General features: G+C 35.2%; 1 protein-coding gene across 1 annotated transcript; it reads left to right on the top strand.

The window, feature by feature from the left end:
• The first annotated feature begins 3,376 nt into the window (after positions 1-3,376).
• LOC137004201 (NACHT, LRR and PYD domains-containing protein 5-like) lies at positions 3,377-18,989 on the top strand. The gene is made up of 20 exons (XM_067364396.1): positions 3,377-3,701; positions 4,304-4,371; positions 4,571-4,684; positions 4,779-4,892; positions 5,052-6,845; positions 7,310-7,483; positions 7,726-7,899; positions 8,301-8,474; positions 8,572-8,745; positions 11,130-11,180; positions 11,393-11,491; positions 12,258-12,353; positions 12,497-14,287; positions 15,244-15,417; positions 15,709-15,882; positions 16,043-16,216; positions 16,299-16,472; positions 16,558-16,731; positions 17,091-17,264; positions 18,134-18,989. Exons 4-20 carry the CDS (start codon positions 4,810-4,812, stop codon positions 18,327-18,329), a joined length of 5,850 nt encoding a protein of 1,949 aa, XP_067220497.1. The 5' UTR covers positions 3,377-3,701; positions 4,304-4,371; positions 4,571-4,684; positions 4,779-4,809; the 3' UTR covers positions 18,330-18,989.
• The last annotated feature ends 4,122 nt before the right edge of the window (positions 18,990-23,111 follow it).

Here is a 23,111-nt window from a genome sequence, read left to right as displayed (position 1 = left end):
TTGTGTGTTCGATTGTAAAATGATTCTGCCAGTGTAAACTTAATAAACATTTACACATATTTGGAAATTGTATAGGCTACACTGCATATACTAAATGGGCTTGTAATGCATTCATACTGAAATAAATAAGCACAAGTAATATAATGAATTCCAAGGATGAATAAGTAAACTTAAAAATATATACTGAAAATTTAACTTTAGATACACTACAACTTCAGGATATTAAATAATGTATTTTTTAAAAATACTTTCAGTGCATTGTTACAATGATCATTTTCAGCACACAGTTAAAATATACCTCAAATATATATTTTATAAAGTCCAAATAAATACACTTTTAAAAAATAAACAACTTACACTTCAAGTATATTTTTCTAAAATATATATTTTTTAGAAAATATACTAAAGTACAATTATTTTAAAGTGTGTTAAAAGTTGTATTGTGAAAATATGATAGCAATATACTTTTTATATATTTAATGATAGTACATTTTTTGTTAGTATATTTGCAGTGTACTATAGAAAAAGGGAATATATTTAAAATACAATAAAGTATACTTTTTTTCACTAGGGTTGTTTACTCATGTATTCAATAACTTGGGTACAAATGTTTGCATACAGATTGCATTTTCTCTTTTTAGTAATAGTTGTATTGCGGGAAAATGTTCCGCTGGAAACAAATATTAACATTCAAACCTCAACTTTTTCATATACTACAAAAGCTATGTCACATACGTTTGTCAATGTTCAATAAATGTTTTATTTTATTACAGGGTAGACTAAAATTTGGTAAATTTCAAATTTTGTTCAGCAAATGAAACAATTTTAGATCCATGTGCCTAGCCAACAGTGAAGCCACCAGTATCTGCACAGGAGTAAGCTAGTAAAATGCACCATTTCCTATTTTTCTTAATTAAAATACATTATACACAAAATAGATTTGGAGCAGGTTAAAACATTCAAATTTTGTTAAAACTACTTATTTTATGTTTATGGTCTCAGTGCATGCTGAATGTGAATGCTGTTATTATTTAGCTTATTTTCAAAGTCAGACCTATTATTTTACTTTCAGATTCGTTATGTTCTTTTCAACTTATCAAACCTCATTAGGCAGATTATATTTAAACTTTAACTTTGTGGTGTGTCAAGGTGTGCACTTTTCAGAAATGTGTCTTTTATTGAGATTAAAGGTTAGAGATAGGACTGGCGAACCGGTGAAGTCTGATTACGTAACTTAAGCTACCTGAAATCGAGTGCACAGGTGCATTTCTTCAGACTTGGGATAGTGAAAGTTTTCAACTTAATTAAAGCTGGCCGCATATTCACAGATTCGAATTTCCCGGATCAATAACTCGTGAGCTAAATGCTGTTGGTACACAATAACACCTCTTTTCAATCGTAGTAAAGATAAACAGCTACAACCTCATTTTCCTCAAAACCAGCTTTCCTCCGCAGTGGACAAAATACATGGATCTCTATGCGCGGACGGCTAAGAGACAGATTCGAAGGGACCGTCTGCAAAGTGCAAAACCCGAAAAGCGTTACTAAAAAACTGTAGTGTCTCCAAACATTGTTCACACATCACTGCTGTCCTGATGGTTATGCTACAACACTTATTTTGGAAAAATGTCTTTTTGTATAATTTTTATGATTTTTTTATAGTGAATATAATCAAATAACTTAAATAACCATAAGTTATTGAATATTTTTTATTATAAAAAAATCATAAAAATTATGCAAATTTTTTCCAAAATAAGTGTAGTAGTATAACTATCAGGACTGCATTGATGTGTGAACTGAATTTGGTGACACTACAGTGTGTAACATTTAAAGACCCCCTGTGGTGAAAATCAAGTTTTTAATGTTGTTAATATGTCTATGTAGTTTTTAATATGCTTTAAGACAAACCATGTGCAAATTCATAAGTCAGCACCATTGCTGAGTATTTTATGTTTAAAACTGCAGTAAACCAAAAACCCGCGGTTTGAAATCGGTGGTGTTTGTGACGTCACAGTCTACCTTGTAACCAATCACAACAACGTGCCTGCAGGCTTTAGCATATCATTAACTATGAGCGCTCTGAAGCAGGAAAGTCTCGAGAGAAGCCAGATTATCCTGGTAAATTTTCTGTTGATATGAACAATTGTGTAGATTTAGCAATATAGCCAGTCTATTACGATGTTATGATGAACTATATGCCTTTCTCCACTGATGTTCTGAGTTGTTCAAAGCGTTTGTAAGGATACTGATTGTTAGAAGGCAGCTGTCTGACCCTGTCTGAGATGAAGAACGGGAACATGGTTTGTGTAACATTAGCAACACATTATTAGCTGTTTGATAACATAGTCAAGCAAAAGGCTAATTATATTAATTCATATTAATGAATGACAGAACTGTCGCAGGGGCTGTACCAAGTGTATGAGCGCATAGGGGCTCGCGCAAAAAGTAAAGTGACAGCTGACTTGAAGTAAAGCCAATAAAGTTCATGATTTTGTCCTTCGAAATATTTTAATACTATATAGCTAACATAGTGTGGCGACCAGGGCGGGTGAGAGCCGCGGTGGCGCGAGAGTTAACGAGCTACACCTGGGAGGCGCACCGGCCTTGAGTCTCTCACGGAGGAGCTCCGGGAGCATAAAAGGAGGAGCGACGTCAGTGAAGGACGAGAGAGGACCAGACCTGGACTTTACATTATGTTTTATTATGTTTGTGTGGCCGGCAGACGTCCGCGAGGGTCTGCCGGCATTACTTTCGTTTTGTTTGTTTATTTTGAGATTAAAGTTTTGTTGAATGTTCGCCAGTTCCCGCCTCCTTCTTCCCGTATATACGAACTGTGTTACACATAGTTAAAACAATATTGCTCTAAGCGTGTGCGTGTGACTGTGATTCGTGTGCATATTCAGTCAGTGTGTCCTCGCACGTTTGGCTATTCAGTCCATTATAAATTCTGATTTCGGCCACCTCTGGAATGGATCAAACTATAGATATTAGCCTACCTGATAAGTTCAAGTAAATACGCTGGAAATCCGCGCTTATTCAAGGATGTGCATTTGTTTCATGTAAGGAGAAGGCACGGGCGCCTGCAAGATTTCATCTGAATTTTTTTTTAAATCTGAAAACTAAAAGCAACGAAACTGTCAAACATCCATTGTTCACAGAGGAAAACGGCTGAGCGAGTGGAGGCGGGGCTAATTTACATATTCACTGATCCGTGTATTAAATGAGACAAGCTATTTTAAGGCATGAAGAAATATGTCATTTTGGTGATCATGAGTTTTAAGGTGGAAAAAATTACAATAAGGGGACTTTAAGATGACTGTTTTGTTGCTTTTCGGGTTTTGCACTTTGCAGACGGTCCCTTCGGATCTGTCTCTCAGCCGTCTGCGCATAGAGATCCATGTATTTTGTCCACTGCGGAGGAAAGCTGATTTTGAGGAAAATTAGGTTGTAGCTGCTTCTCTACGTTACTGCGATTGAAAAGAAGTGTTATTTGTGTAGCAACAGCGTTTAGTACTCGAGTTATTGATCTGGGAAATTCGAATCTAAGAATATGCGGCCAACTTTAATTAAGTTTTGTCTTTAATGGAGTTGTTTGATGTTGTTTCACCACTCCTATACATTGTAACTTAACTTGAACTGTACTGACGCCGGTGTGCTGGATAGACAAACAATCGAAACGGAGCGAGATCCACCTGACACAGGTAAGTAAACTGGCACGATCACACAAACATTCTGTACAGGACCGACTCCCACCTCATTCACAACACAGTGTTGATCTTAGGTTACAGAATGAAGCCCAGGTTATTGTCGAGAGAGTGTATTATATTACACTTTTTTTCTATGTAATGCCTAGTCAAAATGGCTACTGTATACTATATCAGTTTACTACACGGTGCTAGTAAAACATGATTTAAATAATTTAATGCAGTTCTGTTTATTAAAAGTGGCACAGATCTATCGCAAGATAATAAATAATAAATATACATATATGTATGTATGTATATATTTCTGTAAAGCTGCTTTGCTGCTATAGAAATAAACTTGTCTACAAATCTTACTACTAACAAATAGACACTTTATTTTTCTCAAGTAACACCAGCATATAATAAATACTAAGAAGTTACTTATTTGCATTTAGTCATCGTAAGATTAGAATAAGTAAACGAAGAATTAGATATTTAAATTCAGTGTAGTCTCGAACACACGTCAATATTGAGATGAAACGCATTTATAAATTTTGATATAAATATTGTCAAAATAACAACTTTGAAAGGAAAATTTTACATGCAAAGTGCTTTATTAGTTCGTTTACAGATCAATGGAGCCAGAGAGACCTGAGTCATCAGAGCCAAGCTGTGGGTCCCTAAAAAGGTGCTGGTCAAGCAAACATGGCTCATGCTTTAAAGATAACAGGTACAACAGAAATGCTTTAGGAAATCTGTAAATTTAAAGACAGATGAGGTCACTTTTGAACATTGCATATTTATTGATAAAGTCTTATCTGAATAAAAGAACATTTCATGATAAAATCAGTTCTGAACAAAATATTCATTAATTTGTTTTGTTAAAGTTCAATGAAGGTTAAGAAACCAGACTAACCAGCTCCCAGCTGTGTGTCCATAAACAGTGGCCAGTCAATAGAGCATCCAGTGTTCTTTAAGGATGGATACACCTCTGAACACGGGTATGTTTAAAAATGAAGATGGAAAACATTGGAGGCATTTATAAAATGTAAAGCCTGAATATTAAAGCTTTGTCTGTGTCATAATTACTCATAGTAATGACTGTCAACATGCTGAAGTCTGTAAAATGCTCCAGTCACATGTGAGAAAACGGGATCAGAGTTTGGAGAGGAGAAACCCAACACTACATGAGATCAGTACAGAGTTCAGGTATTTAAATAAGTAAATTGAAGCCACTGTAAAAAAATCAAATAAATATTGCTAAGTTTTATAACATTTACTTTGATATAGTCAAATCAAGTTATATTTGAGTGTATAAATCTGTGCTTGCTTATTTGCTAATATTGTGTTTTCTAATGTATGTTGAAGCTCTGACTGTCAAAATGCTGAAGTCCGCGACAAGCTGAAATTATACCTGAAGACAAAGTTTCAGTGTTTTTATGAGGGAATAGAAAAGCAAGGTACCCCAACATTCCTTAATGAGATTTATACTGAGCTCTACATCACAGAAGGTGGAGGTGGAGAGATCAATAATGAACATGAGATCAGCTGGGTTGAAAAAGCTTCCAGGAAAGCTTCAGCGGAGGACACCCCAATCAAGCTGAATGACGTTTTCAAACCTTTACATGGACAAAACCAACCCATCAGAACTGTGCTGACTAAAGGAGTCGCTGGCATTGGAAAAACAGTGTCTGTGCAGAAGTTCATTCTGGACTGGGCTGAAGGGAAAGCGAATCAGGATGTCCACCTCATATTTCCACTTCCTTTCAGAGAGCTCAATTTGCTGAAGGACCAAACATTCAGTCTTAAAGGTCTTCTAGAGTTTTTCATGGGCACAAAACAACTGGAAATCTCTCCAAATAAATGTAAAACCATTTTCATCTTTGATGGTTTGGATGAGTGTCGTCTGTCTCTGGATTTTCAGAACAACATGAGGTTGTGTGATGTGACTGAATCAGCTTCAGTGGATATGCTGCTGACGAACCTCATTGTGGGGAATCTGCTTCCCTCTGCTCTCATCTGGATCACCTCCAGACCAGCAGCAGCTGATCTCATCCCCTCTGAGTGTGTTGATCGAGTGACAGAGGTACGAGGCTTCAGTGACCCACAGAAGGAGGAATACTTCAGGAAGAGAATCAGAGATCAGAGTCTGGCCAATAAAATCATCTCACACCTGAAGTCTTCGAGGAGCCTCTACATCATGTGCCACATCCCAGTGTTCTGCTGGATCTCAGCCACTGTTCTAGAGAAGATGTTGTGTGGAGCAGAGAGTGGAGAGATTCCCAAGACTCTCACTCAAATGTACACACACTTCATGATCCTTCAGACCAACATCAAACATGAGAAGGACTATGAGAAGAAATTGACAGATGAAGATATGATCCTCAAACTGGGGAAACTGGCTTTTCAAGAGCTTTTGAAACACAATGTGATCTTCTATGAAGAAGATCTGAGAGAGTGTGGCATTGATGTGACAGAAGCATCAGTGTACTCTGGATTGTGCACTCAGATCTTCAGAGAGGAGTCTGGTCTGTGTCAGAGGAAAGTTTACTGCTTTGTTCACCTCAGCATTCAGGAACATCTCGCAGCTCTGTATGTGTTGTTTTCATTCAGTTTGAAAAATGTAGATGTTCTCAGTGAATACCAGTGCTTAAAATACAATGTTCAGTCCCCAGCATGCTTCACAATCTATGAGAGGGCTGTTGAAGAGGCTTTGCAAAGTAAGAATGGCCATCTTGACCTCTTCCTTCGCTTCCTTCTGGGTCTCTCGTTAGAGTCCAATCAAACTCTTTTTAAGTGCCTACTAACACAAACAGGAGGAATGACTCACAATACAGAGGACATTATACAGTATGTCAAGAAGAAGATTAGAGAAAATCTTTATCCAGATAAATCCATCAATCTGTTTCACTGTCTGAATGAACTAGGTGATCATACTCTGGAAAATGAAATCCAAGAGTATCTGAGCTCAGGGACGATAAAAGATGCCATTCTGTCTCCGTCGCAGTGGTCAGCTCTAGTTTTTGTGTTGCTTACTTCAGAGCAGCTGGAAGAGTTTGAATTAAAGGAATACATCAGGGATGAGTTCAACCAAATAAACATCACACAGGATCAAGTTCTCCATAATCTACTGCCTGTGGTTGAAGCATCCAGATCAGCTCAGTAAGTGAATGGCTCTTTCACATTATGAACACAATAATGAAGTAAATCTGCATTTTGTGCTAAAAATACGTGAAGTCAAGTGTTTATAGAGCTTCTAAACCACATGGATGTGTGATTGACAGTCTACGTGTATATGGGTTGTATATGTTTACATGAAGTAATGCCCTGCAGAATGACTTGCTATACTTTGTCTTAAACAAGTTTGGACATTTTAAAAGCATATTTATAATTTATATTTTAATAATAATGTATAATCTCATATTTAGATTTGTGCATATTTTTATTTGTGCTTATATGTGTTTGTACAGATGTGTGCATTTGACTAGAACTCATTAATAAAAGCATTAAATTGTATTTCCTGGTGCCATCAAGGTATTGATATTTTATTGAAAAACTGCAGGTTCAGAGTATTTTTGCATAAACTGAATAATGAATGCACAAAAATGATCTTATTTTATTTTCAGGCTTGGTTGTTGTAGTCTCTCAGAGAATTGCTGTACTGATCTGGCTTCAGTTCTCGGCTCAGAATTCTCATGTTTGAGAGAACTGAACTTAAACTTCAATCATCTGAAGAGTTCAGGCATGAAGTTACTTTGTGCTGGACTGCAAAGTCCTCACTGCAAACTGGAAACACTGTGGTAAAACTTTTTTAGACTTATTTTAACTCTCTTTATTTTTTAATAGCATGAGATCTTATTATAAACAATATTGCTAACACTTCAGCTGTCCTTCATATATTATCTGAACTACTAACACAATCTGCACAGTATAAAATGTTTGTCTGAAGTTTTATAATCATCCTTGAAGTTTTATTAGTATTTTTATACTGCATATTGCGCTGTATTCCTGGAATTAAGAAGTGTTCTTTATTTGTCCGCAGGTTGTGGCGGTGTGATATCACAGATGAAGGTTGTGCTGCTCTGGCTTTTGCCCTGAATTCAAACCCCTCACATCTGAGACAGCTGGATCTGTCTGAGAATAACCTAGGAGATCAAGGCATGAAACTTTTCTCTGATGCACTAAAAAGTCCTCAGTGCATACTGGAGACACTGAAGTAAGTTCTTCAAGACCTACAAAAAAAAAAAAAAAAAAAGACGATTAAATGGTCTGATGTTGGTAAAATATGTAATTAGTCCAGTTAGGAAGCTAGTCAAAAAAGTAGATGTTCTAAGAGTCATCACTGTCTGCTAACAAAGTAATATTACATTAGCATATATAGAGAAATTAGCATATATAGAGAAATCCATTTAGTTTTGATGGTTTACCAGGAATATCAGCACATTAACTTGTGTCCCACTTTATATTAAGCGGCCTTAATTACTATGTACTTACATCACTTTTCGGATATAAGAAGGATGATATACTACTCTATAGGTACTCAAGATTAACATGAGATTGGCCGAAACTGTGTATTTTATGTATCTTTTAATGAATGTCCCATTGTTATTTCTGCAGACTGAGATTGTGTAACTTGTCAAATGAAGGTTGTGCAGCTCTGATGTCAGCTCTGAGATCAAACCCCTCACACCTGAGAGAGCTGGATCTGTCCGAGAATGAATTGGGAGATGCAGGCATACAATTTCTCTCTGATGGACTCAGGAATCCTCTTTGTAACCTGGATATATTGTGGTAAGATCATTATTTAGGATTGGTAATCCTACTAAGGAAAAGTGAAGTGTATATCCGAAATGAGAGTGTAAATACTGTGTACTTTTTCTGTCTTAAGGCTGAGGGAGTGTGATATAACAGATGAAGGTTGTGCTGCTCTGGCTTCAGCTCTGACATCAAATCCCTCACACATGAAAGAGCTGGATCTGACTAATAATAAACTCACAGGGACAGGCACTGACCTGCTCACTGCAATAAAGTTCAATCCACACTATAAACTGGAGAAATTACAGTAAGTTTGAGTTTTTGTTTTTAAACTCGATTTTCATTAACTAAGGGAAAATTGTTGCTTTAAACGTTGGGAGAATAATGTATTCAACATACAGGAGAAATATACTTTTATCCGAAATGAAAACTTTTTTTTTCTTTTAAGCTTCATTTGAAGAGTCCAGCTAAGAAGTGGTGAACTGATGAAGTGGATTTGTTGCTGCAGTAAAGCTGTACCAGTGACTGATACACAGCGTTTTAATTCTTCATTCATTTTCACAACTTACTTTCCAAAGTACATGAAGACCCATTCATTTTGAGCTGAAATTAAGTTGGTTTTGATGATTATTTTGATAAAGTCTGTCCAACACATTGTGGTGGTGATGGAACTATTTTCTGAATGTTTTAGATTCTCTCCAGCAGATGGCGATATTCTCATTATAAATATGTAAACATTAATGTTCTCTATGAAATTTCCTTGAGGGTTAAATGATCTTTACCATTTAGTTATTTATGCATTAAAAATAGGTTTTGTGCTTATTTTATATTGTAATTATATTGTAAATGTTGCAGATTGGTATAAAGCTGCAATGTGCAGTTAATTCCAATTGTTGTCAATTTATCTAAATTATATATGTATATATATATATATATATATATATATATATATATATATATATATATATATATATATATTACCATTAAAATATTTGTGCATAAACAAGACATTTTTGAAGGAAAAAAATCTGCTGTTTTTCTGGCAATTCAAATTATGTGAATTAAAGAGAAGATTTACCATCATTTTTAACATTAACTTTGTATTCTTCTCTCAAGGACTCTGGTTTGTTTTAATGTTGCTATGGTTTGTACTGCCTTTTATGTGGCAGGTATAATAGTGTACGCCCACTGAGCTGACATTTGAATGAAAAGCTGTATCTATAGCAATCAGAAAGTTAAAGAAAGAGAGAAAGAAAACATTGTGCTCAGGAAGAAGGTCTAGAAAATTTAGGCTGTGGTTATTTTTTAGTTTTATGCATTTATTAATGTGTTTTGTAGTTTTGTGTTTTAGTAGTTTCAGTAACTGTTGCAAAGCAAACAAAAGCTGGCCTGGAATGAGTTGAGCGGAGCCACAGGTATTTTTCCTCTTCCAATCAAAGCGATCCGTGACCAGTCAAACCACTCCAGGCTTTCAATGTTTCTACCAGAAAGTGGTCTGTCTTGTATTTCTGCCAGTTGTTGACCTGCATACTCTAGTGATCTTGGGGATGAGGGTGGGTGTGGTGCTCTAAGAGCTGTCAGACCAGTGAACAGAAATGAAAGTTAGAAATTGCCTAAAAAAATCGTAGGTGACTGATTTGCGGGGTTGTTGCCATCTGGGCTAGAGAATATATCTGTTTTATACTAAATCAAGGTAAAGAATGAAGTTCTGTTCCTAAAGATAATGCTCTCATTAACAAAGATGCCAAAGTGAGTATAAACAAACTTGTTAATGTTATAATATTGTTAAATTATTTTTACAATAATTATTTTTGTAGCAGTTCTTTTTTATTATTAGCTTGTTATGAAACATTTTTCACTTATCAGCTTTTTAATTGTCAAATTCTTTTGAATATAATTTGCATCTGTAATTTCCTCAAAAACCTACAAAAGCAAAAAGAGTTGGTTCAACCAAACTACATTTGTTAACACTATAAAGTAGGTGTACATTCAATTTTGTTTATTTGAATGATACAATGATTTTTGGTTGTTTTTTATTTTACTTTTAGATTTGAATTTGGAATTTGAAAGCAGTCTCATGATCAGTTCTCCTGACTGAAAGAATAAGGTAAATACCATGAAGTAGTTTGGTGACATGTTTGCCTTGTACTGTGACAAAAACAACTGTTGTTTTGAGAGATCAATAGATTGGTTAAAACAAAAAAACAATACAAATGTTTACACTACGTGACTACTGTCTAGTATTTTGTATTGCATTTATAGCCTTTTTGCATTTATATTTGGTGTTTCATAGTGTCTCAAATGAATTAGGTAACTTTCTAGCCACATTTTTATATTGTTCACTTATTACTATGACTATTGTTTGGCTTATTTGCAGAGTCATTATAGCTGGAATGAGTTCTGAAAATGTTGCAACCAAATGCTCCACTAATACTGTGGCCAACTAGTAAGTGTTTTTATTTTATTATTAAAAAAAAGGTAACTGATACTTTATTTGCTGGCTAAAAATAAAATCTTGGCTTACTGTACGCAGGTTGGCAACTAAATACACTATTAATCTATCATAGAGGCTGCGAAATTTGTTTCTTACTTTATGTCTGGTAACTTAATATAATGTTACCACCATTTCTATTTCACTGAAGCACTATCTAACAGGGGAGATCTGATTTAACAAGACCCGATCATTTGGAGTAATCATTCAATGGATCAACTCGAGGTTAAAAAGACTCTTCTTGAGCCCAGGTAAAAGAGCATGATTCAGTTTTATGTAATAAATTAAAGAAAATTCCTTTACTTTTTATTTTTTAAATTATGTTATTTTATATCTCACAATTGCACATTTATTTTATTAATATTGACTCTTTATCTCACAATTGCACCTACTTAATTGTGCCATACTTGGATGACATGAAGCTCCACTGAGTGAATGTTGTAATGTCTCTTTTTCTCTGAAGCTCAGTACAGATGGGGAGATCAGCATCTCCAACTCCCAGCCATGAATCCATGAGGAGTGATCTGTCAATGAATAAACCATTGGATTTAAAAGAATCCAGGTAAAAGATCAGCAAGATTAAACCCTCCTTTATATAACTTTTCAGTCTTTAGTTCCATGCAAAAATGATAATGTTATGTGCAGACATATTCTATAAGACTTAAGACTTACCTATAAGACTTATGTTCATCTTTGAAACACAAATTTAGATGTTTTTGATGAAACTCCATAGACAGCTATGCGACTACCACTTTTGATGCCTCAAAAAGTTAATAAAGAAATTGTAAAACTATTTATTCAGTGTATAAAGTGATTGTGTCTCTTTAGAACATTTGGACTAAACCACTCAATTTATTTGGATTAGTTTTACAATCTCTTTATGAAGTTTATGAAGCGTGAGTGTCAGTTGCTTAGCTGTCAACAATGCGACAGAAATCTCTCAGATTTCATCAAAAAGATGAAAGTCTTACAGGTTTGGAATGACATTAGGGTGAGTAATTGACATTTTTTCTTTTTTAGGTGAACCCTTTAATATTTGGTCATTAAAAGTAATCATTTAATGGATCAACTCAAGGTTAAAAAGACTTTTCTTGAGTCCAGATAAATGATCATGATCAAAACCCATTTTAGCTAGTTTTAAAGATTTGGGTTTTTAGTTTTATGTTATAAAATTAAATCCTCCTTCCTTCACTTTTTAGCTTTTAAATTATTATTACATTTAAATTTTATATTGCAATTTCACATTTATTTTATTAATATTGACTCTTTCTCTCACATGAGAGGAAACTCCACTGAATTAATGGTGTAATATCTCTTTTCCTATGAAGCTCAGTACAGATGGGGAGATGTTCTCCATGTCCCAGCCATGAGTCAATGAGGAGTTATCATTCAAAGGATGAACCGATGGATTTAAAAGAATCCAGGTAAAAGATTAAACTCTCTTTTATATAACTTTTCAGTCTTTTGTTCTACCATGAGAGCCAAAAAAAAAAAAAAAAAAAGACGTTCTGTGAGTAATGGTTTAAAATGTATTTAAAGAATAACGGGTTGTATTTTGGATTTTCAGTAATGCCTCACCCCTTGATAAAATTCGAGAAGAAGTCCAGTCAAATCTGAGGAGCAGTTCTCAGTGTTTTCATGAGGGGAAATCAACAAACAGTGCCCCCATACCTCTCAATGAGATCTACACTGAGCTCTACATCACGGAAGGTGGAAGTGGAGAGATCAATAATGAACATGAGATCAGATGGATTGAAACTGCATTTAGGAGAGGAATGAGAGAAGATACTCAAATCAAGCTGAATGACGTTTTCAAACCTTTACATGGACAAAACCAACCCATCAGAACTGTGCTGACTAAAGGAGTCGCTGGCATCGGAAAAACAGTGTCTGTGCAGAAGTTCATTCTGGACTGGGCTGAAGGGAAAGCGAATCAGGATGTTCACCTCATATTCCCACTTCCTTTCAGAGAGCTCAATTTGCTGAAGGACCAAACATTCAGTCTTAAAGATCTTCTAGAGTTTTTCATGGGCACAAAACAACTGGAAATCTCTCCAAATGAATGCAAAATCATTTTCATCTTTGATGGTTTGGATGAGTGTCGTCTGTCTCTGGATTTTCAGAACAACAAGAGGTTGTGTGATGTGACTCAATCAGCTTCAGTGGATGTACTGCTGACGAACCTCATTGTGAGGAATCTGCTTCCCTCTGCTCTCATCTGGATCACCTCCAGACCAGCAGCAGCTGATCTTGTCCCCTCTGAGTGTGTTGATCGAGTGACAGAGGTACGAGGCTTCAACGACCCACAGAAGGAGGAATACTTCAGGAAGAGAATCAGAGATCAGAGTCTAGCCAATAAAATCATCTCACACCTGAAGTCCTCGAGGAGCCTCTACATCATGTGCCACATCCCAGTGTTCTGCTGGATCTCAGCCACTGTCCTAGAGAAGATGATTCATGGAGAAGATTGTGGAGAGATTCCCAAGACTCTCACTCAAATGTACACACACTTCCTGATCCTTCAGATTAACTTCATACGTGAGAAGGACTATGAGAAGAAAGTGAAAGCCAAAGACATGGTTCTCAAACTGGGGAAACTGGCTTTTCAGCAGCTGGAGAAACAGAATCTGATCTTTTATGAGGAAGATCTTAGAGAATTTGGCATTGACGTGCAAGAAGCAGCTGTGTACTCAGGATTGTGCACTCAGATCTTCAGAGAAGAATCAGGGCTGTTTCAGGAGAAAGTTTACTCTTTTGTTCATCTGAGCGTTCAGGAACATCTAGCAGCTTTATATGTGTACCTCTCCTTTGTGAATCAAAACACAAATGAATTAGACCAACCAAGTCTTCTACCAAAAGTTCCACTTTGTGTTGCACAAAGTTCAATATTTGACCTCCATCAGAAAGCTGTGAAGAAAGCTCTGCAGAGTACCAGTGGACATCTGGACCTCTTCCTTCGCTTCCTTCTGGGCTTATCACTGGAGTCCAATCAGATTCTCTTACAAGGCCTATTGTCAAAGACGGAAGACAGCTCTGACAACAAAGAACGAATAGTTACGTTCATAAAGGGGAAGATCAAAGAAAATCTTTCTCCAGAGAAATTAATTAATCTGTTCCACTGTCTGAACGAACTGAATGATAATTCCCTAGTGGAGGAAATACAGCATTATCTAAAATCAGGGTCAAGAATAAAAACCACACTGACAGCCTCGCAGTGGTCAGCAATGGTCTTTGTATTGCTGACCTCAGGACAAAAGCTAGATGTGTTTGATTTAAATGAATACATCGGGACACAAGTCTTGCCAGATGAATGTCTTCAAAGGCTGCAGCCAGTGCTTGAAGCATCCAGAACTGCAATGTATGTCATGCTAGTACTAATTAAGTTAAAGGGTTAGTTCAACCAAAAATGAAAATTCTGTCATTTATTACTCACCCTCATGCCGTTCCACACCCGTAAGACCTTCATTAATCTTCAGAACACAAAGTAAGATTTTTTGTTGAAATCCGATAGCTCCGTGAGGCCTCCATAGGGAGCAATGACATTTCCTCTCTCAAAATCCATAAAGGTACTAAAAACATATTTAAATCAGTTCATGTGCGTACAGTGGTTCAATATTAATATTATAAAGCGACGAGAATATTTTTGGTGGCCAAAAAAAAAACTAAATAGCGACTTATATAGTGATAGCCAATTTCAAAACACTGCTTCAGGAAGCATCGGAGCAGAGTGAATCTGTGTATTGAATCTGCTGTTCAAAGCGCCAAAGTCACGTGATTTCTGCAGTTTGGCGGTTTGACATTTATGCTCCAGAGCTTCCTGAAGCAGTGTTTTGAAATCGGCCATCACTATATAAGTCGTTATTTTGTTTTTTTTTTGGCGCTCCAAAAATATTCTCGTCGCTTTATAATATTAATATTGAAGAGAGATATTGAGAGAGGAAATGTCATTGCTCCCTATGGAGCAATTTCAAACGGATTTCAAATAAAATATCTTAATTTGTGTTCTGAAGATTAACGAAGGTCTTACGGGTGTGGAACGGCATGAGGGTAAGTAATTAATGACATTATTTTCATTTTTTGGTGAACTAACCCTTTAATAATATATAATTTCAAAAAATTATATAATACAGTGGAATTGTATTTTTTTCTTGTGTTAAATATGGCACAAGATTATTCTTGCACTAATCTATTTAAATGAATCTTGAAGTATTTCGATTATTTTAATGAAAACAGTGTAATCTAAAAGATTAGTGTAATTCCACATGTTTATACATACATATGCTAAGGAAAAAAAAACATTTTTTTTCTTTGCAGGCTTTGTGAGCATAACCTGACGAGGAAAAGTTATACCAGCTTAGGTTCTGTTCTCACCTCAAAGACTTCATGCCTGAAAGAGTTGAACCTGTCTAGGAGTAAAGTAAATGATTTAGGACTAAAGCTACTCTGTGCTGGACTGGGAAATCCTCAATGTCATTTGGAGAGGCTGAGGTAAATTCATCTTTTTGTTTTTATTTTCTTCTTTTCTTTCTTTATTTGACTACATTTGGTTTATTCATCTGTTTATAGAAAAAAAAAGAAATATTTTAGTTGTACATGTATTTTATCTTTAAAGCAAATTAGAAATTAGACGAAAATTCAGTTAGGATACAGTTTATGAAAAAGTTGCATCTCATGTCAATTTAGCTTGTTTTAAGGCCCCTATATAATCTTAAAGAATGTTTTGCAAAACTAGAAGTCTTAAAGTATTAAATGAGCAAACTTCTTTTTTTTTTTACGTAGACTGGAGTCTTGTGGTGTTTCTGATAAAGGTTGCACTTCTCTGGCTTTGGCTCTGAGATCAAACCCCTCACATTTGAAAGAGCTGGATCTGTGCGGAAATAAAATCAGTAACTCTGGATTGAAGATTCTTTCTGCTGAATTGCAGAATCCTCTCTGTAAACTAGAAAAACTGTGGTGAGATTACTTCTCTAATTATCCTCACTAAAACATCTTGATATTACCCTACTGTACCTTTAGCTAAGGAATGCATACTATATTTAGATTTTTTTTTTATTATTTGTAATTTAGGAATTGTGTGTCCTTTAACCTATATCTGCTGCCATTTTCTCTGTAGGATGAGACTTTGTGGTGTCACAGAAGAAGGTTGTGATTCCCTGGCTTTGTTTCTGAAATCAAACCCCTCACATCTAAGAGGACTGAATCTATCTGGAAATAAACTGGGAGATTTGGGAATGAAAAACCTAGCTGATGGACTAGAGAATCCTCACTGTAAGCTGGAGATACTGAGGTAAGGTTACTGTATGTCACAGAAGTAATAAATGACACAGTAAATATTATATAACATTGTTTTTTTTGTTTTTTTTCTGCAGGTTGAGAGACTGTGGTATCACAGATGAAGGTTGTGTAGCACTGGCTTCAGCCCTAAGATCAAACCCCTCACATCTGAAGGAACTGGATTTGTCTGGGAATAAACTCAGAAACACTGGCGTAAAGAGGCTCTCTGATGAACTGGAAAATTCAGACTGCAATCTTGAGATACTCGGGCAAGATCAGCAGTCACCACTTTTGTCAAATAAGTTTTGTGTGAGAAAGCTATGGACAGAAATGAATGTGTCATTCTCTCAGCAGGTTAAACAATTGTGATGTCACTAGTGAGGGCTGCGCTGCTCTGGCCGAAGTTTTGAAATCACATCCTATAAGCCTGAGAGAGCTGGATCTAGGGTGGAATAAACTGGGTGACTCAGGTGTGCAGCCACTTTTTGCTGCATTGGAAAATCCAAACTGTAAATTGAAAGTTCTGCGGTAAGTAAGGTTTCACTACCAGTCATCGCATTAACAAAAAGTCTGATTATTTTCTGAGTTTTCAGAATAGATACCGGTATCTTTTAAATTCATGTCATTTTTTCTATAGTATTGTTTCTATATATTCAATATATTAAGTTGCATTTTTTTTTTTTGTATTACAACTGAAGACAATTCAAGAGAAATGTGACCTTTTGTACAATTTCAATTTGTTAAATTCTTTTAAAATCTTAAAACATTTTCACGTTTAAATAAAAAAACAATCAAGATTTTCAATGTCATCCTAGACATTGGTCCCCACTGTACATTTATATAGTTTTTCACAACATCATTAGGATTTTGTTCTTTATTCTTTACAGACTGAGAGATTGCAACATTGCAGAGGAAGGTTGTGATGCTCTGGCTTCAACACTGAAATCAAACCCCTCACACCTGAGAGAGCTGGATCTTTCTCAAAATAAACTGAGAACCTTAGGGGTGAAAATGCTCTGTACCGCTCTGGAAAAGCCTGACTGTTATCTGGAGATACTGCGGTAAGACATTTTTAGTCTGCACCTTCTCAGATAGGGTGTCTCATTAAAGGGTTAGTTCACCCAAAAATTACAATTCTGTCATTTATTACTCACCCATGTTATTCCACACCTGTAAGACCTTCATTCATCTTCGGAACACAAATTAAGATATTTTTGATCAAATCCGATGGCTCAGTGAGGCCTCTATTGACAGCAAGATAATTAACACATTCAGATGGCCAGAAAGCTACTAAAAACATATTTAAAACAGTTCATGTGACTACAGTGGTTCAACCTTAATATTATAAAGCGATGAGGATACTTTTTGTGCACCAAAAAACAAAATTATGACTTTTCAACAATATCTATTGATGGCTGATTTCAAAACACTGCTTTAAATCTTTAGTTTTGAATCAGTGGTTCGCCAGTCAAACTGCTGAAATCACATGACTTTGGCGCTCTGAACCTTTTATTTGAAACAAAAGATTCAAAGCAGTGTTTTGAAATTGTTCATCACTAGATATTGTTGAAAAGCCATTATTTAGTTGTTGTTTTTTTGACACACAAAAAGTATTCTAGTCGCTTCGTAACATTAAGGTTGAACCACTGTAGTCACATGAACTGTTTTAAATATGTTTTTAGTAGCTTTCTGGGCATTGAAAGTGTTGATGATCTTGCTGGCGATGGAGGACTCACTGAGCCATTGGATTTCATCAAAAATATCTTAATTTGTGTTTTGAAGATAAAAGAAGGTCTTACAGTTGTAGAACGCCATGAGTGTGAGTATTTAATGACAGAATTTTCATTTTTGGGTGAACCAACACTTAGACTACAATCAATTCTGAAGCTTCAGGGGTTTTATTATTTATTTATTTATTTCGTATTTGCAGTTTGGAACATTGTGGTCTCACAGATGAAAGTTGTGCTGTTCTGGCATCAGCTCTAAGATCAAACCCCTCACACCTGAGAGAGCTGGATCTGTACATGAACAACCTCGGAGATTCAGGAAAACAGCTGTTGTCTGTTCTGAAGGATGACCCAAACTTTACACTGCAAAAACTACAACTGCAAACGCTACAATATTAATCATATCATTGTTAGAAACCCAGTTTTTAAAGAAATAAGCTTTTGTTATTCTTCTGTATTGAAATGATCCTTGCATGTATGAACATGTAAAGACATTGATCATGCATCTTTGCACTGAGCTTAATTTTGTATGACTGATAAATTGACTCCACTCTGATCATCACCTTTGGTTTTCACCAGTGATTGTAGTTCAGGCTAAACACTGTCAGATTTCCACATTCTTCTTCATGCTACAAAGCCACAGACAAATCAGGAGATGGATGTGAAACATGGACAAGGTGCGAGTTGTATGAGAGTCCTCACATTGGGAAGGATGTATCAAGAAAGGACTGTAGCTAGCTAGATATTACTGCACTTAACTGTTTATTAAAATTTTATTATTACATTTTTTTACTTTTCTGGATTATTATAGCTATCTTTACTGGAAATACAAACTACATTGCAAGCTATCAATTTGTGTATGTAAAAGCTAAACTGATATGTGTGTAATGGTGTTTACATTACAGATCATGTATAACAAAGCTGTTTGTCAACAGGCAAAAAAAAAAAAAAAAAATGCATTTGTGCAAAACGGGATAACGTTTTCCTGGCAGAAGTTGGCAATGGCAACCGTAGCGAAAGTATTGTTTTATGGAATCACGATGATTAAACACTACCCAAAATTATACCCGTCACAAACCAAACATACGTTTGAAAAATTAAAAAAAATAATAATAATAAAAATACTTACCTGCTGCCTAAATGTCCTTAGTTTTCTCTAGTCCCGCTGTGGAACGGTGCAGTGATATCTGCTGTCACCTGGTGCCACATCCCGTCAGAAAAGTTTCACCTCATCTCTTTGTTCCCCCTACCCCGCACCCCTTCCAAAAAAAAAAAAAAAAAAAAAAAAAAAAAAAACCAACACTTTAAATTGAGAAAATCGAAAGTGAAACGACCTAAGATTAAAACATACGTAAAATTAAAGACTGCTTAGATTAAACTGTCCACAACCTACATTAAGTTGGGATGTCAGGAAAGGGAATTGAATTGTATTATTGTGTTATGTATTATGCGGTACATGACTGTGTATTTCTCTTTTCTAATACATATAGACAGTACAGGTGCACATACTGAAGAAAACAAACTTCTTTAGGCACTCCTTAATCATTTTTGCAGTCTGTATCATTTCATTGACATTCAATGAATTTGAAGCAATTACATATAATTCCACTAGAGGGAGATGTTTATCAAATATTAAGAGTTTTAAAGCTTCACTTCTATCTTACGTAAGAGGAACCTCACTCTAACTTGACCATAAACTGTAAAGACGATAGTTCTATACAATTAGTAATCATTTATATGTGACGCTGATATTTCTAATTAAGATCTCAGTAAATTATGGAGTCATTTGAACCTAGGTGTAACATTAGACATTATTGAGGATAACACACTCTGTGAGGTTTATTGGTTGAAAAGGATCAGGATGATAGGCTGTGTAAATGAGGGGTAACTCTTTACAATAACAGTACATGAATAACCATGAACTAATACATAAATTAATAGTTACTTCAACATGAACTCATGATTAGTTAAGATATGAACTAATGAAGAGTGATCCTTAACTACGACAGGAGTCATAGGGATTCATGCATGAAAACAGCAGCCTTAACGCGTTAATACATGTTTGATAATTAATGCATTAATTAACATTTAGGGGTAAACTAAATAAATCAGCCTCCATAAGAGTAAACAAGAAGTACTCTGAATTTGAATTAAACGTGATTTAATACTGTCATAATTTACACTGTAATATCATAATCTGCCATCTGCAGCTTTGTGACAAATAATTGCAATGGCACATGATTATTTAGCCATTAATTACATAGATCTGTCTAATCAAATGAGGAAAATAGACTAACTACCACTATTAAATTTAATTTGATCTAAACTGTTTTCTGATTTTTATAGTTCATTTACATTTAGTCATAGCTAAAATAGACATAGGCCTAGTTTATTCCCGGATCTAAAGTATGTAGGGTTTGTTTCTGGCGGGACACTCATTAGTGGCGCACACTAGGTGTTCTCTTCTCTTGGCGCGTTTGTTGTGTTGCTGGCATTTTAAACTAATAAATGTTGACTGCTTTGGTAAGCCGAATTAATAATTAAAGACATATTTACATGTATGTTTTATTGGGGTTTTCAGGAGGTTATGTGCAGTTATTAACTGTATTTGTATTTTTGTCGTTTAAATGTATATGCTTTGATTAGCATTAGCTTGTGGACGCGCGCTATTTTAGATGTAAATGTGCCTTATGTGTGTCTTTACAGGTATGTTTATGGCTTGCTTTCAAGTCCATATATGTTTAATTATATAAATAAAAATAAAATACAAATACTTTTTATTTTAGTTTTTTTGTACCGGGGTGTAAAGGAATAAGGATGGCACTCTATAGTGTTAATTCATATATTAGTTAATGATGTGTGATATGTGCATCATGTCATGACTTTACTTGAGGGGGCACAATCATAATTAACTCATTATTAACTAAGCATATACTAACATCAACTAATGGTTTGTTAATGTATACTTATGTCATGACTTTACTTGAGGGGGCACAATCATAATTAACTCACTGTTAACAACTTACCAAATTCAGCTCATGATTATCATTAACTTACTATCAAATACACTTGTACTAACACAACTATATAAGTATTCAGCCCAGTTAAGTTATGTTGTGTGACTTTTCAAAAAGTCAGAGAATGGAGGTACAGTATGATCACGGCCTGCGTCTGGATGGAGAGTGAACTTCTGAATCTGATCCCAGCAAACACTCCCTGACCTTAGTTCATGTTTCCTGTTTGGTTATTTTTTTGGGAACCGATTCCTCAGGAACTGATGTAAGTCACAGTAGTTTAGTTTGATAGGAAAGAATATCACAAAAAAATGTTAAGACCTTTTAAGATAAATAGTGTATTTAGTATTTTATATGTTTGATGAGGATAAGTGAAAATAATGGCAAACTAATCCTGTGCCTTTCAGTAATGTTTATAATGAAGCTGCTGATGTCAGTAGTTTAAATTCTGACAATAATAAATTGTTTAAATTTATTTCAAAGTCCAAATATGTATTATTCCTTCTTATAGAGACTGTTTGATTTAGTTTACCCTAAATGTTAATTAATGCATTAATTATCAAACATGTATTAACGCATAGTTAAGGCTTCTGTTTTCATGCATGAATCCCTATGACTCCTGTCGTAGTTAAGGATCACTCTTCATTAGTTCATATCTCAACTAATCATGAGTTCATGTTGAAGTAACTATTAACTCAGGTATTAGTTCATGGTTATTCATGTACTGTTATTGTAAAGTGTTACCAAATGAGGATGAGCAGATAGAAGGGATGCATACAGTACGTGTTGTATATGACAGGTGTAAGTTTTTTTTTTTTTTTTTTTTTTAACAAGGAGCTTATGTGGGTCAGAGCAGGCATAAATTAGTCTGGCTATTAACTGCATTGCGTCTTTAGACAGAATTTTGAGCAGATCAGCCTTAACTCGGCTGTGTAAAGATGACTTAATTTGATTAATACCTTGAAATAGTGCAGAATATAAAATACTTCTTATTCTATTATGTCATAACATTTCTTTGTATTACATTTTTCAAAACCCTACAACTTTCTGTTTTTGTGATTTTAAATACTGACATTTTTGGCAAAACAAACAAAAAGTGCTATAAGATATATCTTTGTATGGGCATTGGTCAGGTTACTCTGGGAAGGGTCACAAAATACACACACACACACACAAATACTTAGATCAATGCATGTCTTATCATCGCTCAGATTATTCAAAATGCCTTTTTTTCCTGAGGCTCTTGGTTTGCATCCGTTTCCTCTCCTCCACTTCCTCTCTGTCAATCACAACCTATAAATGTTTATTGAGGTATTGTGTGTGTGTGTGTGTGTGTGTGTGTGTGTGTGTGTGTGTGTGTGTGTGTGTGTGTGTGCCTATGCAAATACCAACAGCTTTGTCCCATCATGATCTCTGTAACATTTATCCCATGGGACTCTCAGTACAGATTTATGAGCGTGTCCTTTAGGTACAGTAAAATTTGACGGCTGAATGAATGGCGGTGACTCATCTAAACTATTAGCGGTACACTGAAGAAGATAACATCCAGGATTTATAAAACCACTGAATGTCAGTGAGATGTATCTGTGTTTCTTCAACTACAGTCACTGTATGTCACTTTTTGTTATCTAAAGATCACATTAACAAGTTTTGGAAACTTTTTACTATGTAAGCTTTTATTTCTGCTACTTTTTAATGTATAGAATTGCCACACCCTTTTTTTCAATCTTTTTTTTAAAGATAATCCAAGCAAACAGTGATATAAAGACATATAAATCTGACACACATTTTAGACACATAAAGTGCCAACAGTGAAATTAGCATTAGCAAAAAAAGGGATCATTCATTATTCAAAAAAATGTTTAAAATATAATTTCAACTACAAAACGAAAAGTTAATTGAGATATTTGTTCATAACAGCCCAGGGAGAAAAGCTGACTTCTGTGCTTGCAAATGTAAATCCACTGTTGGACATTGTTTGTAGATTGATTAAGTAACTTAGCATATCTTAAAATTGTCAAAGGTGCCCTAGAATGCTTTTTTACAAGATGTAATATGGATATATAAGGTGTCCACTGAATGTGCCTGTGAAGTTTCAGCTCAAAATACCCCATAGATTTTTTTAATACATTTTTTTAACTGCCTATTTTGGGGCATCATTAAATAT

This window comes from Chanodichthys erythropterus, chromosome 17 (genome assembly GCF_024489055.1).
Source record: "Chanodichthys erythropterus isolate Z2021 chromosome 17, ASM2448905v1, whole genome shotgun sequence".
NCBI classification, from domain to species: Eukaryota; Metazoa; Chordata; class Actinopteri; order Cypriniformes; family Xenocyprididae; genus Chanodichthys; species Chanodichthys erythropterus.
This window is presented reverse-complemented; position numbering and strand designations above follow the sequence as displayed.

What these genes read in the sequence shown, in the direction of transcription:
- LOC137004201 (XM_067364396.1), top strand. Translation starts at nt 4,810, where the DNA reads ATGCTCCAGTCACATGTGAGAAAACGGGATCAGAGTTTGGAGAGGAGA. An exon ending in GAGATCAGTACAGAGTTCAG is followed by an intron (nt 4,893 to 5,051) that starts GTATTTAAATAA and finishes TGTATGTTGAAG; the next exon opens with CTCTGACTGTCAAAATGCTG. An exon ending in GAAGCATCCAGATCAGCTCA is followed by an intron (nt 6,846 to 7,309) that starts GTAAGTGAATGG and finishes TTTTATTTTCAG; the next exon opens with GCTTGGTTGTTGTAGTCTCT.